The following is a 19219-nucleotide window of genomic DNA, read 5'->3' on the forward strand; positions in this document are numbered from 1 at the left end:
AGCATCGTCCCCCCTGCCGGTCCTTCCCAGATGTGCTCCTGAATAATCTTCTCAAAGAGCTTCCCCAGGATCGAAGTAAAACTAACGGGCCTATAGTTGCCCGGGTCCTTCCTCCTCCCTTTTTTGAAAATGGGGACCACACTGACCCTCTTCCAGTCTTCTGACACCTGGCCAGAGCACCATGAGTGCTTGTAAAGCCGTGCCAGGGGCCTCTTGATAACCCCTGCCAATTCCCTCACCACCCTGAGGTGGAGAGCATCTGGACCTGCTGATTTGAACGCGTCCAGCCCCTCCAGAAGTTCCCTAACTCAGTCCTCCCTGACCCTAAGTCTGTCAGAGACTCTCCCGAGTCCATCCTGAATCTCAGTGGGAGAGTCCTGGTCCCTGCACAAAAAAATGGAGGCAAAGAAATTGTTAAAAAGGTCTGCCTTTTCCTCTAGTGCAATCACCAGATTGCCTAGCGTATCCTACAGGGGCCCCAAGTTACCTGGTGCTTTCTTCATATTCCCTATGTATTTAACAAAGGACTTTTTGTTGTCCTTGATCCTTGATGCTAGCCCTAGTTCCGTATCTGCCTTACCTTTCCTAACAGCCCCACTACAAGCCCAAGCAATGGAGGTATACTCCTCTTTGGTGATAGCCCCTCCCTTCCACTGGGTGTACGCCTCTTTTTTGGCTTTCAAATGTTCCTGAATGCCTCCGGTGAGCCAGGGGGGCTTTTGAGCACTCTTGCCCCTTTGATTCTTGTTGGGACTGTCACCCCTTGGGCATGGAGGATTGTCTCCTTAAGGGATGACCACTCATCTTGGACACCCAGTTCCCCTACTCTCTAGGACCCCAGTGCCTCTCCTACCAATCTCCTCAACTCATTAAAGTTGGCCCTCTTGAAGTCAAGGGCTACTGCCTTACTGTAGGCCCTTGACACCCTGTGCTGTATGGTGAATTCCACTAGGTGATGATCACTGTCACTCAGGTGGTCAAGAACCTGGAGTCCCCTCACCAGGTCATTGCCTGTGGCCAGAACCAGGTCCAGGAGGGTTGCACCTGCTGGGCTGCGGAGGCCCCAGAGAGGGCAGCAGAGTGGGAACCCAAGCCCATAGTGTGCAGCCCACACCCACCCTGTGCACAGATCTGGGTAGCATGGGGCCCTCTTACCCCCCTGGGAGTGCATGTAGTGGCAGGGAGCCACCCTCCTACCCCCACAGCAGCCAGGCAGCAGGGTGGGAAGCTGGGTTCCACTCTGCTGCAGCAGCCACTGCCTCCTGCTGGGGGCAGGGGGCTGCAGGGGCTCCTCTGGCAAGGCTGGGGGAGCAGGAGCTGTGGGTGGGGGGTAAGGGCCACCAGCAAGGCTGGGAGGCTGGCGGGGGCAGGAAGTGAGGGGCATGATCAGGGCAGGAGGGAACTGTGGGGGGCAGAATGAGGGGCACAAGCAGGGCTGGGGAGGGGGCTGTGGGGGACCTTTCATTTTAATCACGGATTTGTGGATATTTATCAGAGAAGTTGCAATTTTCTAATCAGGGAAACCCAGGAACCCTGGCTATTACACATTTTTTGTGGAACACCTTTGTGGCTTATTCCTTATTTTATGATACCATTGCTTTAACATTACAACCTAAAATGTGATTAATTGTTAATCATGTCTTAAGTGTAACGTGTGGCAGGGGCCTTACTGACCCTTTCCTTTGCTTTTAGGGGTCAGCAAGAAACTGAATACACTTCTTTAGGCAGCATGGACAGTGCACAAAAGTGAAAGTAGGGACTACTGCCTCAGCACCCACCCACAAAATACTTGCCTTTCCTGTGATAAGGGGATTATTTACAGGCTGGGTGGCCTGGTGGTTAACAGAATGACCAAAATGAACCCACAAGTTCATTAGAAAATGTTTCTAACAATGCAGAAATCCTCACCATTCAATTATCTGTTCTTCCAGTACAAAATGCTTGCTTTTTCTATATTATACACAGCAAAGCATGTTAGTTGCAACAATATCAATAATAGTCTGTGTGCGCCGAACTTCTGTTCTGTTACACGTATAGACTGTTTTCTCAACACTTACACCAGTGAAAGTGTAATGTCTGTACCTGGCCTAAACAACAATATCACAGCAGTCTTTATGTGCACTACATTGCCAGTGGAAGCCAACACAACTGACTTGTACATTAGAAACGTATTAAGCGTACAGCCCATTGTGGCTTATTGCTGTAGTTACCTAAGCACAGCTTTTTATCATTAAGTTTGCCTGTGTCGTTGCACAACTCAATGCTGGCGCCCTTTCTCTATCTTCAGCTGCCTGACAAACTGCAGAACTACATACCCTTCACAAAGAAATGGAATTCCAGATTCCTGGCTTAGCTATAAGAACTACAGCCTGCCCAGATGCAGAATCATTACTAAATATGAGTATAGTTCACACTCCAGTTTATTCTTGTTATCCCTTGTGTTCCTGGTTTGTATAGAGCAGATACATGTTCAGCCATTATAACTGCCTGGCTTGTGCAGATGTGCTACAACATTTCAGTTTCACTGGATGAGCAGACAGAGCCTTCCTAGCTCACTTCTTCAGCCAGCCTACACTTCAAATTTACAGATTTTTCAGAGTTGAACTAGAGCAGGAGATTTAATCTATTTTACATCTAAACAAATACGGTCTCATGAGCAGGGATCCTGATTTTTCCTGATAAAAAAATCACAAATTCTCTGCTAAAAATCACAAATTCTCTAATAAACCCCCCCAAATCCATGATTAAAATTAAAGGCCTCCCACAGTCCCCCGGACATGCTGGTGCCCCTCCCCTTTCCTCCCCCCAGCCCTGCTGGTACCCCTCACTACCCACCCATAGCCCCCTGGCCCTGCTTGTGCCTCTCACTTCCCCCCCCATAGCCTTCCTGGTGCCCCTCACCCCCCACCCACAGCCCCTGTTTCCCCAGCCCTGCCAGAGGGACCCCCCAGCTGCCAGAGCTATGGACTCGGATCCATAGGCCCTTGCTCCTGTTCCCTCCTGCTGCCTGTTTCAGACTCAGGCGGGGCAGTTTCCCATTGCTGTGCACAGACATGGGGGGCAGCAGGGACCCGCGACCCCCAGATCTGTACGCAGGGCTACCGCCATGCTTCCCTCCCCCAGGGCTTCCAAAGCTCAGCGGGCATGAACCGGCATGACAGGGAACAGCCGGGCCAGGCGGGTATCTCTTTGCCGCTGCAAACTCCGCGCTGCCCTGGAGATGCACCTCCTGCACATGCTACTGCTTTGAGCGGCACAGCCCCATGCTGCTGTTCTTACTGCAGCCCTGCACGCAGGCGGCACAACACCAGGGCAGTGCAGAACTTGCAGTGGCAAGCAGCTTCTCTGTGCAGCTTTTCTGCTTCCCATTGCACCAGGTCATGCCTGCTGGGCTGTGCAGGCCCCAGGGGAGGGAAGCAAGGAGGAGCTCACAATGGCGAGCAGTTTCACCACATGGTTCCTTGGCTCCTCTGCTCCCTGCTGCTCTGGGATGCACCTGCTGGGCTGCGGAGGCCCTGGGCAAGGGAAGCAGGGCAGCAGATGCAGTGGCCCGTGTGGAGAAGCTGCTTACCAGTGTGAGCTCCGTGCTGCCCTGGTGATGTACCCCCTACATGAAGGGCTGCAGTGAGAGCAGCAGCATGGGGCTGTGCTCCTCAAAGCAGCAGACACGCAGGAGGCACATCACCAGGGCAGTGCAGAGCTTGCAGCGGCAAAGACATCCCTGCATGGCCCGGCTGTTCCCTGCTACACCAGGTTGTGCCTGCTGGGCTGTGGAGGCCCCGGGGGAGGGAAGCAGGTCAGGAGCCCACAGCCTGTGCCTGCCCCATGTACAGATCTGGGGGCACGGGTCCCCCCTGTCCCCCAGGAGTATGCACGGCAGCGAGGAGCTCTCTCCCTCCCTCAGACGAGCCACCCGCGGCCCCGTCCTGCTCCCCACTGGGGCCCTGCAGCCTTGCATCGCAGCCCCAGGCCCCAAGCACTGCCTGGCTGGGCAGCAGCCCTCCCCTCCTCCCTACAGGGGCCTCAATCCCCCTCTCCTCCCCCACTTACCTGCTGGAGCTGCTCTGCAGGCTGCCTGGGGCCATGTGCATGTACATGCATGTGGTGCCCCCTGTCTCACCACCTTTCTCCTGCTCCCTGTAGGCTGGGACTCTGCCAGCCTGCAGGGAGCTCATTGCAAAATCTGTGGGCTTCTCTGGTAAAATGACAAAATCATGTTTGCCTCTGGTAAAAGGTAAAATCCATAGTTTACTCCGTTTTTCCATGGGAAATGGAAAACCCGGATCCCTGCTCATGAGATAGGTGATGTTGACAGACACTGAGGCTAGGTACAGACATTCAAATGCCCCAGGTAGAATTGATTTAAGTTATGAGGTTTTCTGTAAGTGGCATAATTTACATTGGTAGTGAACAGAACACACATTCACCCTTTGGCTGCAGGGGAGGGGGAGCAGGTAAGGGGGGCAGGAGAGGCAATGTACGTGCAAATCTTAGATCAGTTTCTCCCATTTTTAAACCAGTCTATGTGTGCTGAACTTCTGTTCTGTTACAGGTACAGACTGGTTTCCGATCACTTATACAGGTAAAAGTGTAATGTCTGTACCTGGCCTGAGGGGTTAAGTAAACTCCCAGAGGTAATGCCTTGGAACTGTCTTCCTTATGGCTTCTAAATATGGGTTTGCTTTTTATAAAAGATACCTTTCAAGGGTCGCCTTGGGGAAAAAAGAATCATTCATTCAAAGCATCTTGAGGATTCCTGGAAATTTTTTGTTTCCTCTCATGTTGCTTCTGCAATTGTTTGCAGCGTTCTGCCCCTCTGCAAAAATGCCAAGTGATTACAACATTTTACCTTGCTGTGGCAGCATCTGCCCCTTGTTCTATAATTCAAGATGATGCAAGTTGATGAGAGCCAAGTAACATCCTGTCTGTCCAAATATTCTTCATGCCACATAAAAGCTCCATAAAGAAAAGTGAAACGGAATTGCCAGTTTGCTCTCAACTAGTCTTTATGTTTGAGACTCTCAGTGTGTTTGGCCCTGCAATTTATTTAAATCCCTATTTTTGCCATAATGCTTAATTGAGTGGATATTATTTTACAGCAGATAATATAATTTTGCTTCAGTTCTTTCAGAGACCAACCACAGTCTCTCTTTCAGGCCAGAGTGCACCTTTGCACTTGTGCAGCCTATATTCTTGCAGGACTCTTTATTAGCATTCTTTTCCTTAACAGGCTATTCAATGGCTGCCACAGCTGAGCTGTTCTGCACAGATTTTCTGCTCAGTATGGGGGGGAGGGGGTGTTAATTATACAGAAAGATGGAGACAGGCCAGACAGCCCCTCTGGTGAACTGTCTCATACATGCACAGCCTACTTCCTGCTGTTTTGCAGCTACAAGGATCACCTGTTGATCTTGGCATTTGCCCAAGCTGGGGCCTAGCGGAAATGACAGAATCCGCTAGAAATGAGAGCCAGCTCATATTCCAGCTACCCAAATGAGGGAAATACAAAAACAGATGATTGCAACGTGACCTAGCTGCTTCATACAGGAGCCAACAAGGGAAAATGAAGGAAAAAATCATTTAACGAAAGCTCTCCTTATTCTGGATCTGTGATTCTCCTGCTGCTGTTCTCTCTCCATTAAAAAGCAGTAGACTATTTCCACATGAATAGCTGCCAACAAGGAGTGCAAATTCCCTCTCCCTGGTCACTAGCTCCTTCCCCTCCATGTTGGCTGCTTCTTCCAGTAAATAAAAAAAATGCAAACAAAAAGATCAAGATATTCAACAAAAATATTCAGCCTATTCAGACAAGCACCTCTCTGTAGTGCCCCCGCCCCTGGCCCCTACCAGTAATACATACATATTGTAAAAAAATCCTAAATGCGTGCATGCAACTTTCTCTCCCCTACCATAAAAAACAAACCTACCTCTCATTTACCAGTAACATTCCTTGGGTGAAAATTCAACCCCAGCCAACAGAAGGGCTATATAGCCCCTGAACCCTTATGGTCAGAACGGCAGATTAATAATAATCCAGTAACATAGCTACAAAACAAAGCTAACTTTTATAGGCTATAGAGATGATGCCATTTAAATAACAAAATACTTTTATACAAGATTCTGACCATATACTTTACCATCCAGACAATACTGGCTTGCATCAAGGTATGGCAAGCTCTTTATTTACCCAGCCATTCATAATTCTTAATGGGATTTCTCTTGACCTCTAGTTCAAACATGTTTTGACATAATAAATGGAGGCTCTCCAGTGCATTCTAACAACTTCTAAAATAGCTCCTGAACAGTTCTCTTTTGTCCAGTAATTCTTAGAAACCACAATAACAGAGGAAAGCAAAAACTAATTCTTGAAAAGGAAGGTTCTTGTTTGAGCAGGAACAATGGAACACAGCCCTTGAGCTTATTTCATCCTGAGAAAACACGTTGTGAATAATCAATGCACATTCTAATTCCTCTATAAGCACCGATTCTTTAAACCAGGAGAGTACTAAGCAGCTCTTGTGACGCTCGCCTTTAAACAGTGACACTTCTTGCCTCTCCCTCCTCTATTTTCACACAAAGCTTCTGGCAGCTAGGCAGGTAACCAGAAGCAAAACCCTGGTAGTAGGAGCCAGCAGAGCCTAATTTGCACATAATGAATTATTCAGGAGATCCTGATTCCAGCACCTGCACAGCAGCAGGAAGCTTGCAAGGAATGATCATTACTCTTCTCTTGGGCTTACATGAGCTCAGTGGCTGCTCAGCCACTTTGTTCTGTAACTCAGGGTTTCAGGTCTTGTATTAAACAGTGGAAGTGGGAAAAAAACATTCTCACAATATCAAGAAAACAGGCTAATCATCTCTTCAGAGACAAACAAATTATATCTGACTGTAGCATTCATCTGACATATGTTAATCCAGATCAAAGATAGAGAAAATGAATCTAGATTCTGTATACCAGCTACTCAGTTAAGATATTCACTCAGCTGTACAAGACAGCATGCTTAGCCTTTTCCTTAGTTCAGGACTGGAAGTACTGGTAAGGTCCTCTCCTGTGCACAAGGCCCCAGTTCCATAGGTAAAACTTCTCCATTTGTATTCTGGCTAAGATCAGGGGTGCTACTGGATTAATTTGATATGTCTTCTATTGGAAGACTGCATTTTCAAGGGGATGAATTTAATGAGCAAATATGTTGCTTGTATCTCCATCTATTACAGTCCTTATAAAAAGCAAGTGACGACTAATGATAAATCAAAATACATCTCAGTATCACCCTCATCTAAGCAAGCAAGTTTGAATATTTTCAGAGGGCAGCTGCAAGCAAATTAAGATTATGAACATTTTTAAAAGATCTGAAATAATTTTAGCTATGGAGGTTATGAAACAAACAGTTGTAAAAACATTTAATACATTCTAAGCGGCATCTCTGGCTTTTATTTATATTGCATCTTATCCGCACTAGCATTACATATCTGTAAGTCTTGTCCTTTAACATACCATCACCAACAAGTCTCTCAGTTAAAAGATCTGCTCTTTAATCACAGCCAGCTAAGCATCCTGCTTTGATTGGTTCAGTAAAACAGATCTGCAGCAATTGATAATGAAACTCCTTTAATCCCCGTTGCAATAGAACATGTCAAATGCAAGTGTTAAGTATTCAGGAAGGTACAGTCAATCCTTATCAACCCTTCACTCCTCTCCTCCTTTCTATGCTTAAATAAGTTAATTCAGTTTTTCTTCAATGCACAATGCATGATTGGTCCTACATTGCCACTATCTCATTCCTATCCAATAATAGGTTCTCTGGGTCTTTTTTAAAGATATTTTAATCAGGCATGTAAACACGTTTTATTCTTTGACACTCTTTCATTCAGCATCATTAATCCCCAGCATGAAATCAATAGACTTAAAACATTTAATCATGTCAAAATGCAATATACAAATCCACAAACGACTTCAGTTCATCACATGCATTGATGAATAGTCTGTAAGTGAGAGATTGTGCCTTCTCTTGCTGCCTTGCGATCAGGCAAATCTTAAGCTAGTCATTTCATAAAAATAAACAGATTCTCTCTTGCTAGATATCTGTCACGAGGCAAGACTCACTATTAATAAGGGAAAAATGTGATTGTTTGCTTGCTCAGCCATCACTTTCTCTGCCCAGGAGTCATGTTAGTCCTATGAGGCCTTACACTTGTTTTGTGGCAACCAGTCAACATAATGAAGGTTTTTTAAGAACTTTATTTTGTCATGGTAATTAAGTCATTATGTTTACTGCAGGTACAATAAGAAAAACATCGTTCTCCCTATCCTTGCACAGTTGACAATTCCTCATTCATTTAAAAATGATACTTAGGGACAAGAATAATACTTCCTGGTTTGCTTTGACAAATGAGAATGTATCTGTAAGACTTAAAGCCAGCAGGGTACAGAGAGTAACTAAAAACTTATCAATAAGGCAAAAAATGGCAGCATGTAAACATATGAGCACAGCATGTGACCTCTAGCAGCAAGCAGAAGTCTTTACCTCCATGTCCCTAGGGAACAGATATGGAGCCCTAAGAACAGAGGAAGAGGAGCAAGTTCCATTGGTGGCAGAGGCCAGGCCAGGTATCTCCAAAGTTGGGAGGATAGAGACTACTGCCACCAAGAAGTCGTTGCAGACTCCCTTCTGTGGGGGATGGAAGCATCCATCTGCCAACCTGAACTGTTGTCCCGGTTGATTTGCTGCTAGCCTGGACCCCAGGTCTGAGATGTTACAGAAAGATTACTGAGACTTATCAGGTGCTCTGACTACTACCCCATGCTGCTCATCCATGGGGGCACCAATGATACTGCCAGGTGCAACCCTGAACTGATAAAAAGTTCTGATCAAAGGCTCAGGTGGTGTTCTCCTTAATCCTTCCAGTTAAGAGGAAGGGCTTGGGGCAGGAGTGGATGCATCCTGCAGTGGCTGTGCAGATAGTATCACCAGAAGGCCTTTGGCTTCTTTGACCACAGGATCCTATTCCAAGAAGAAAGATTGCTAGGTAGAGATGAGATCTACCTGACAAAGAGAGGGATGAGCATCTTTGCAGACAGGGTTGCTAACCTAGTGAGGAGGGCTTTAAACTAGGTTTGCCAGGGGATAGAGACTAAAGCCCTGAGGTAAGTGGGAAAGCGGGTGACTTGGAGGAAGTACAAGCAGGAGGGGGAAAAAGGAGAAAGCAGGGCAATTGGCTGGTTACCTCAGGAGTCTGTACCAGTGCCGTAGCAACTAAGTTTGGCTCCTGGGGCAAAGCCTGCAGTGGCAGCTCACCCTTGTCCCACACACAGATCTCGGGACCCCATCCTCACCATGCTTGCACATAGCGCAGGAGCCATCCTTCCCCCATCCTTGTGCCATCCCCAAGCAAGCCACTCACAGCTCTGTCCCACACCCTGCCCCAGCTGAGCAGCGCCTGTAGAAGCCCCTTCACTTTGGTGCCTGGGGTGGGTGCCTCACTTGCCCCACCTTGCTACGGCACTGGTCTGTACACACATGTACAGAGTCTGGGAAACAAGCAGGAAGAATGGGAAGTCCTTGAACAGTCACAGAACTGTGATGTGACTGGGATAACAAAGACTTGGTGGGATAGCTCCTATAACTGGAGAACTATCATGGGTGGGTATAAACTGTTCTAGACAGACAGGCAGAGGATAAGAGGAGAAGTTGCTATTTATGTAAAGAGCTGTATGACTGCTCAGACCTCCAGTATGAAACTGAAGATAGGCCTGTTGAAAGTCTCTGGGTTAGGATTAGAGGAGAAAGCAATCAGGGTGATGTTGTGGTGGATGTCCACTGCAGACCACCAGAGCAGGTGGATGAGGTGGATGAGACTTTCTTCACACAGCTAGCACAAGTTTCCAGATCACAGGCTGTGGTGCTCATGGGGGGACTTTAATGATTCTGACATCTCCTGGGAGCATGATACTACATTGCACAGGCAATCCAAGAAGTTTTTGAAGAGTGTTGGGGACAACTTCCTGGTGCATGTGTTAGAGAGGCCAACTAAGGGTTGTGCTCTACTTGAACTGTGTTCACAAGCAGGGAAGAATTGGCGGGGAATTTAGAAGTGGATGGCAACTTGGGCAGCAGTAACCATGAGATGACTGAGTTCAGGATCCTGAGGAAAGGAAGGATGGAGAGCACCAGAGTAAAGACCCTAGACTTCAGAAAAGCAGACTTCCACTCACTCAGGGAACTGATGTGCAGTATCCCTTGAGAGGCTAGTCTGAGGAGGAAAGGAGTCCAGGAGAGCTGCTTGTATTTTAAAGAAATCCTTATTGAGGGTGCAGGAATGAACCATCCCAATGCACAGGAAGACTAGCACAAAACACAAAAAGGAAGCTTACAAGTGGAAACATGGAAAAATGACTGGGAAGGAGTATATGAGTATTGCTGGGGCATGCAAGGATGAAATTGGGAAGGCCAAAGAGCAATTGGAGTTGCAGATAGCAAAGGATGTGAAGGGCAACAAGAAGAGTTTCTATGAGTATGTCAACCAGAAGAGGAAGATCAGGGAATGTATGGGTCTCTCAGACAATGGGGGAGATAACCTAGTGAAAAATTATGTGGAAAAGACTGAAGTACTCCATACCTTTTTTGCCTCAGTCTTCACAGACAAGGTCAGCTGCCAGACTACTGCACCCAGCAGCACAGCTTGGGTTGGAGGCGAGCAGCCAATGGCGGTAAAAAAAAACCCTATTTAGAAAAGCTGGATATGTACAAGTCCATGGGGCCAGACGTGATGCACCTGAGGGTACTGAGGGAGTTGGCTGCTATGATTGCAAAGCTGCTGGCCATTACCTCTGAAAACTCAAGGCAATCAGGATTGGTCCTGGATGATTCGAGAAGGACAAATATAGTGCCCATCTTTAAGAATAGGAAGAAGGAAGATAGAGGGAACTAGAGACCACTCCACTGCACCTTAGTCCCCAGAAAAAGCATGGAGCAGGTCCTCAAGGACTCCATATCTAAGCATTTGGAGGAGAAGGTGATTAGAAGCAGTCAACATGGATTCACCACGGGAAAGTCATGCCTGACCAGTCTGATTGCCTTCTATGATGAGGTTACTGACTCTGTGGATACACGGAGAGCAGTGAACTTTAGCAAGGCTTTTGATACAGTCTCACCACAGATGGATCATAGTTATCCTTCACGGACACCTTAGGCAGTCTGTGGACTCCCAGGGGTCTGCAGACCATAGGTTGAAAGCCACTAACTTAGACATATTGGAGGACTGGACCAAAAAATCTCATGAGGTTCAATAAGGACAAGTGCGAAATCCTGCACTTAGGACGGAACAATCCCATGAACCAATACAGGCTGGGGACCAACTGGCTAAGCAGGAGCTCTGTAGAAAAGGACTGCAGGCCACAGTGGACAATATGCTGAATATGAGCCAATAGCGTTCCCTTGTTGAAAAGAAAGATAATGGCATACTGGGCTACATTACTAGGAGTGTTGCTAGCAGATCAAGGCAAGTGATTCTTCCCCTCTATTTGACACCGGTGAGGCCACATTTGGAGTACTGTGTCCAATTTTGAGCCCCCACTAGAGAAAGGATGTGGATAAATTAGAGAGTTCAGTGGAGGGCAACAAAAATGGCTAGTGAGCTGGGGCACATGACTTCTGAGGAGAGGCTGAGCGAACTCGGCTTATTTAGTTTGCAGAAGAGAAGACTGAAATGGGATTTGATAGCAAGCTTTAACTATCTGAGGGATGGTTCCACAGAGGATGGAGCTAGACTGTTCTCAGTGGTGGCAGATTACAGAACAAGGACCAATGGTCTAAAGTTGCAGCAAAGAAAGTTTAGGTTAGATATTAGGAAAAGGTTTAACTTTTGTGCTTGACTTAGGAGGGGTTTCAAAATAACATTTAAGGTCTAGATACAGGACCAAGTTTTCAAAAAGGCAAGTTCTGCACTTGCAATTTTGCCTGAAGCAGAACTATAGCAACAATCTGAGTCCTTCCACATCTACTAGGTAACAGCTTTAGTAATATACTCCAAAATGCTGAATTTATTTAAATATCAGTAACTATTTAGAACTACTGCTTTTCTTTGGCCCTCTCATAGATTTCATAGACATTAGGGGCTGGAAGGGACCTCATAAGATCATTAAGTCCAGCCCCCCTGCCATAGGCAGGAGTCTGCGGGGATCAAATGATCCCAGCAAGATAAACATCCAAACACCTTTTGAATGAGTCCAGAGTAGACTAGGTGAAATAAAAAACGAAAAAGTGAAAGCTTTTGTCTTGGAATAATATGAGTGGCAAGGCAAACCAAGGTGAAAATGGTGGCCAGCAGGATAATTCAGATCAAGAAAGTCATCCAACTCTACAGCAGCTTGACCCCAACATAGCCCCCGAGGCAGCTCTCCAGCTCCCAGCTAGAGATCCAGCCAAGAAGCTAGCAGAGGCTCAAGCCAAAAAGCCAGAAACAAACCTACATGCCTACAAACAAAGCTATATTCCAGAATTTGGCATCTGGGTCCTTCAGCTGCCAAACATCTCCCATCTGGCCAAATCTGTGGACTGAGTTGTTAACAAAAGAATTGGAGTAAACTGTACAGGAGCAAAGAGATGGTATCTGTAGGACATAGAGGTCAGGAGCATGCTGTACCCAACAATGTTTGAAATGGATAAATAGCCATTGAAATACATTGAACTGGAGAGAGATTTGGAAGGACACAATAACAATTCCATTTGTGGAAATGGGCAGTTGACAAGTAAGAGAAGAAGTAACAATCAGGATCAGCAGTCACTGAAATCTGCTAGATTTCAATAAGAGGAAAGGCTTTGATACCAATTTTTTAACACAATTAAATCATTTTTTACACTGACTGGGCTAGTATGTCCATCCCTGTAACATTAAGGGATTGATCTGAGGGAATTCTACAGTCTTTGGTAGACTTCATGAATACAATAAAGCAGCAAAGGTGAAAGGATCATAGAGAAAATTATTCTCATTTGTGCTTCTCTTTACTCGCATAATTGAATTCAAAATCAAGTTTTTGCAATGTAATAATAGAAATAAATATAAGTGAATCTCCATCCGATTCAAAATAACAAACTTCCTAAAATGTAATTAAAAACATTTCAGGGACATTAAATTATCTAACACTTTACACAGAAATTTTAATACAATACATTATTTACACTCATATAGCTGTATTTAATTAATAAATAATTCATAGTTTTCCAAAACTGTTCCTATCCTTTTATTTTTCCTAACTGTAATAGCCTAAATATCCAGTAAGCAAAGCCAGCTGCAATGACTTCTTCACAATGTGAAGATTTTTAAGTGGACTAAAGGAGTTAATAATTTCACATGATACTTTGAGATCAGTGTTTATCACCCGCTGTAAACTACACACCAACAGGTCCCCATTGTTTAAATGAGATTTCACAGAGGTCACTGAAGGAACTTTGTGGCCCATTAAGTTAAAAAGATACAGAAGATCCTATAAAACTTTTCCTAAATGTTCTAGCTGTGGTAAGTTTTATTTCACCAATCCAATGTATGGGGTGCTAGTCTCTCCTTTCAAACCTACGAGAAGAAGAACTAAAGGCACTGAAACCAGATTTAGAGAGAAGTACAACTGTTGCTACAGTAAAATCAGGCTCATTAAATCTGTAGGTAGCCTCTGCATGTACCCCAGGGAACCTTATTACTGATATCTTGTATTCATTGTTTGACACACAAGCTACAATTCTGAATCTGTAAACAGTGAAAGTATACAAATTATCATGATTTAAAAATTGAAGCCCTCATTTTAGGATAAAATGGTGGGGATCAAAAGAAGCCTGTATCCAAAGTGCATGCATGTTTCACTATCTGTTTTTTTAAGACAGTGGTTATCAGCCTGTGGTCTGCAGACCCCATGGGGGTTCAAAGATTGTATCTAAGTGGTCCATGAAAAATGACTATGTTCAATCAAAAGTATGTGAATACTCACACTTACAATTCAAAGGAGTCCACACCTCCACTCCAAATTTCCAAAGGGTTCCACACCTTCATTTGAAATATTTTAGGGGTCCGCAAATGAAAAAAGGTTGAAAACCACTGCTCTAAGAAACAGAGCTTAAGGAGAGAAGCATGTTCTCATTCCAAGAAGAAACACTTTCAATTGGATTGAACAAAGTTGTTAGGACTGGGTTTTTAAATGAGAACATATTTGTCTGCAGTCACTGATATGGTTCAAATGCTCAATAAATGTTAAAAATATATACAATTTTTTTGTTCCCAAGTAACATTCATGCTTTGGGTTCTCCTAATTAAGTTGCCACTGCCATTTTGGAAATCTTAGTAATAGGGTTTAGCAGCTTTTATAATAAAAGTGTCTGTATTTAAGATGGAAAATGGCATATTGATAATGGGAGTGGATCTGGGGAACAATCTCTGTATTTGACTGTTCATTAGGAGGAGAAAACAAAATTGCTTTTAAATGATGTTCCTTCTTAATTTACTTAGGAAGCTGAGTTATACAGAATGTGTGTCACTGAACCAAATGAAATATACTTTATTATATAAAGTCTATCAACAGTATGCTTTGTTTCGTACTGTTTTCACTTTGTCTTCTGATAAAACAGAAGAAATGAATAAAAAAAGCTGTTAAATCCAAAGAAATAGTACACAAATAGCACACACAAGATCAGTCATACATCCCATTATACACTATGTAAGGTCTGTTTGTGCACTACAAATTCTTGGAGCCCCCACTCTCCTCATATCATGTGTGGGATCATCCCACATTACATTTGACTTCACTGAGTGTGGTTAAGTGCTCAGCACTGGAAAGCAGGGGGTTTTATATGGAATTAGGAAAGTATATATAATCATATGGAATTAGGAGCTTAACTTTAGACATGTATTTTTGATAAGACACTTATCTTTTCCATGAATAACTCAGTTTATAATCCTGTAAGTATGTTACATTAGGTTTATTGACAATGACTCATTATAAGCTAAGCTGAGGAATACCACTTTTGTGAAGTGATATATGGTTGAATTAATTGCAGCAGTCTACTTTGGCTATATTCTATAATGTCAATCAGCAGACATGCTGCTTCTATTTTCATATTTTATTTACCTTGTGTTGAAAAAAAATCCAGACCAACCCCTTCCTGCCTCTCTCCTCCAAAATACCTGTTAACTGCTAACCATGCACAGCCCCACATGGCCGCTCTTACAGTACCAGGACATGACAGAGAAGAAAAAGGCACTAAAACAAATTGCTACTAGACTTTGTCAGTAAAACAGAACATTATAAAATACACAATAAAATACATCATACCTGGAGTTGAAAAAACGCAAAGGGTTAAAAGTTGACCTGGCACAGCCCCACATGCTCTCTCTGGAAATTGAACACAGACAATTAGGAATGTTAAAATACCCCCCAAACAATTGCATGGGGCTTAGATAAACTGGTGGAACACCTACAGCAAAGATACACCTGTGGCCTGGGAGAGGAAGGGAATTACAACTTAACCTAAAGTCCAGTTTCATCTTTCTTTACACTGAAATTAATCTGTAGCGTTCCAAACATGTTATTGGGAGTGTTGCCATTAAATGAATTGGAGCAGAATATCAGCTTAAGGGCCAGGATGTAAACTACCAATTAATAGGAGGATTTTCTCATTACAAACTAAAACAAAACTCCCAACATTTTATTCCAAGTGTTAACAGGAATTTATATTGTGCAAAGTGAAAGAAAGCTAAAGTGACCTTCTGCTCCCAGAATTCTTGCTGCAAAGTATATAGTATATAGTTCCAAATATGCCACAGAAAAATCGATCCATTAACCTTTTTATTTAAAACTAAAATTCTAGGGGAAAAATACTTAATTTCCCACAATATTATTTGTAAATTTTAGCACCACTAATAAACTATAGTGCTGCCATTTGGAATACATGGAATATTCCTTGTCACTGACAAATTCTGATCTATTACATGTGCTTGAAAAAGTAGTATTATACAGCTGGCTTTCTGAAACAGTTCCATCAAATAAAAAAAAATGTAGAAAGCCAAATTCATGAATAGCCCTCTTCAGTCTTGTTCCCTGTGGTTCAGATCTCTAATGTACCATGAAACTTGTCTAAAGCCAACGCCCAAGGAACCAGCAAAAAATATCATTTTTCTAGCACACTAATAATTGAGCTGAAATGCTTTTGAAAATCTTTAGGATACTTCATATTGATCACTTAGAATGTAGGAGGTTGCACGAGGGGTCCTTTTATACAGATATCACCAATAATGATAGTATATTCATATGGGGCAGTTTCCAAAGAGCCTATTCAACTTCTTTCAGTTTTCCATTTTCTTATCTATTGATGGAAGTTGGGATCCTCAGTGTCTGCTCAGGCCTCTGCTTTTATACTTTCATGTTGCCAAAGTTATGAATAATTATTTTTTGAAATATAGCATTCCTTTTTAAAACACTCTGCATTTGCTTGTCACAAGTATGTAGAATATACTTTTCTTCACTGTTGCAAAGTTGATTTTGATTTCATTTGGTAATAAAGGACAAACGAAGGGGGAAATCTGCTAGTCATGACACAGAAAAAAACATAACAAATTTTAAATAAGTAAAAAGTAAAAGTAAAAATGATTAGGTCTACCATGCCTGCCAGGTTGGCTGTCTTGATCACATCTGCTTCTGTTGTACCTTACCCTACGATCTCCTCCTTCTTCAGAAATATGCTTATAGTAAGTGTCTCCTGAACTCATTAGTTGCTTGTCAAGCACAAAGTGACATATGATTTTACTCAGAGCTGCACTAGCACATAACCAGAAATGCACTGGGACAAATTCTTCCCTGGCATGTACTCAAATTGCCTTCAACTAGAGTCAATAGAAGCTGAATACATGCCTTCAAGGGAAGAAAATGTTATCTATGGATTGCTCTAGAAATACATACCTGGATGTCATTATACAAAATTACATCTCACATTTAAATCGTCATATCTTATGTTCCACTATTAACTTCACAGTGGATGCATCTACATGAGACATTTACTGCAGAGTAGACTAATTAACTCCCAGCAAATGTCTCATGAATACATATGCAGTCCTATAGGCATAGGAATCTAATTAACTCTGCAGCAGGGTAGTATTTGTAAATATAAATACTATCCTGCTGCAGAGGTTTTTACTTCACAGCAACACATGTGTAGAAAATGACATGGTTGGCTGGGGCACTGGTGCGTCAGTATGGGGGCTGCCTGCCAGCTAGTTCCACACTGGAGCACACTCGTGCCCCAACCAACCCCTTCACAGCACTTTGAGCCTGGTCAGAGCAGTCCTGGGCTGGCAGGCTGACTGCCTGGGCCACCTGCCAGCCAGGGCTGCTCCAACCCAGCTCAACTTGCTGCAGTCCTGGGCGCACATTCAAATGCAGTGCCGGAGAGCAATGAATGCAGGCATAATGTGCACCAGAGTTCATTGCTGCATACTAATAGCAAGTGTAGACATGCCCAGTTACTAGAAAAATATTTACTTGTTAATGTAATACAACTAGCTACTTGTCCAGAAAGTACTACTTATCTGCTATATTTTTCAATTAGGTCTCTTTTTAAGAAGCATAAAAGAAGACTGATAAGACCAAATTTGCAAGGAAGAAAAACATTTTTCACATTGAATTTCATCCTCACAATATTGTTAGCTTCTGCATGCAGGTAAAAGCTATTGGGTTATTTTTTCCTTTAAAAAATTATTATATCACTAAAAATGTCAAATTTCATTTCATTAAAAAATAAAAACAAATTCTGCACAGTATAATCAAGTTCACCATATTTATATAGGAAAAGACTGCCATCCTATAAGAGAAATGGCAAAATTTTACTGTGGGATTAAGTCTTGGAGATTTGAGGTTTTACTTATGAATGTTCATTAAAGGTCAGATTTTTAGAAGTACTTAGTCATCTAATCTTGATTTTTTCAAGCGCTTATACAACTAACTCCACCTGAAAGCAACAAGTTAAGATATCAAAAGTGCTTTTGAATAATTCTACTAATTGCTTATCTAAATCTTTAAATTCCTACATATCCCTGAAGTTAGGCCCAAGTGTATATTGGTATTTTTACTTTGCCTTGTGGTAGCATTTATTAAGATACTAGCTCTAATTGAATATAATGGAAAATCTACTAACAGGGTTTTTGCAAATTATATGATACAGTTTTAAAACACTCAGCTGATGACATTCTACCTTCCCAGTTCAGCTGACTGCCTGAAAATTGTATCACCTTCTTTAAATTAAAAAGAGATCAATTGTTTCCCTGTAGTGTAAAGGCTACAAAGCATTTTGTTATCTTTGCAGTGATGGGACAGTTAAATAGCTCAACATTTTGACCACTTCAATCAATTAAGACAAAATTTCAGAGGCAAACAAAAGTTTCAGTCTCTTCAGTTTTATTTTAGCTCAAGCTGAGCTTGTGATGGCTTCAATTCAGTGTCACCTATTATTTACCTACAGTGCCATACAATTGGTGCCCATTTGCAGCAATATCTGGTAGAAGCAACAACTGCTTATCAGCAATATTTCCCCCTGGAAAATTTTCCTTACCATTTAGGTAAAAAATACTCCCTGTAATAGAAACAGCTGTTTAAGAACAACAGGTGCACCAGGGCACTGCCTGACTTCTCAGTAATTGACTAATCAATACTATTATTTTTACAAAATTTTTGACAAGTTACACAAGTACTGAAATCAAGTTTCTAAGATATTATATTTTGGATTCTAAGTTTCTTTATGGGACAGTTTCTTGACTGGGATGGGTTTCATAGTTTCTAGGGTCGGAATGGACCTAAGTAGATCATCTAGTCTGACCCCCTGCCGTGGCAGGAAAGAGTACTGGGGTCAAACGACCCCAGCAAGGTGTTCATCTAACCTCCTCTTAAAAACCGCCAGGGTAGGAGCCTGCACCACTTCTCTTGGAAGTTGGTTCCAGATCCTAGCCACCCTGACCATGAAGTAGCACCTCCTGATATCTAACCTAAATCTACCCTCTGCCAGCTTGTGACCATTATTCCTGGTCACTCCTGGCAGTGCTCGGGGGAACAGGGACTCCCCCAATGCCTGCTGATCCCCCCTGGCTAGTTTGTAACAGGCCACTAGATCCCCCTCAGCCTTCTCTTCTGGAGGCTGAACAGGTTCAGGTCCCATAGCTTCTCCTCATAGGGCCTGCCCTGCTGTCCCTT

General features: G+C 43.3%; 1 protein-coding gene across 6 annotated transcripts in view; it reads right to left on the reverse strand.

The window, feature by feature from the left end:
- Positions 1-19219, reverse strand: part of KLF12 (Kruppel like factor 12) — a 443110-nt gene that overhangs the window by 98173 nt on the left and 325718 nt on the right. For 5 of the 6 annotated variants that reach the window (XM_019524876.1, XM_019524879.1, XM_019524874.1 and 2 more), the window contains one exon: positions 15317-15376. The exons of the other annotated variant lie outside the window; for it this stretch is intronic. In XM_019524876.1, the coding sequence (XP_019380421.1) occupies positions 15317-15376 (60 nt within the window). The remainder of the gene's footprint in view (positions 1-15316; positions 15377-19219) is intronic. 6 annotated transcript variants of the gene reach the window in all.

This window comes from Gavialis gangeticus, unplaced genomic scaffold (genome assembly GCF_001723915.1).
Source record: "Gavialis gangeticus isolate Ggan-Ray unplaced genomic scaffold, GavGan_comp1, whole genome shotgun sequence".
NCBI classification, from domain to species: Eukaryota; Metazoa; Chordata; order Crocodylia; family Gavialidae; genus Gavialis; species Gavialis gangeticus.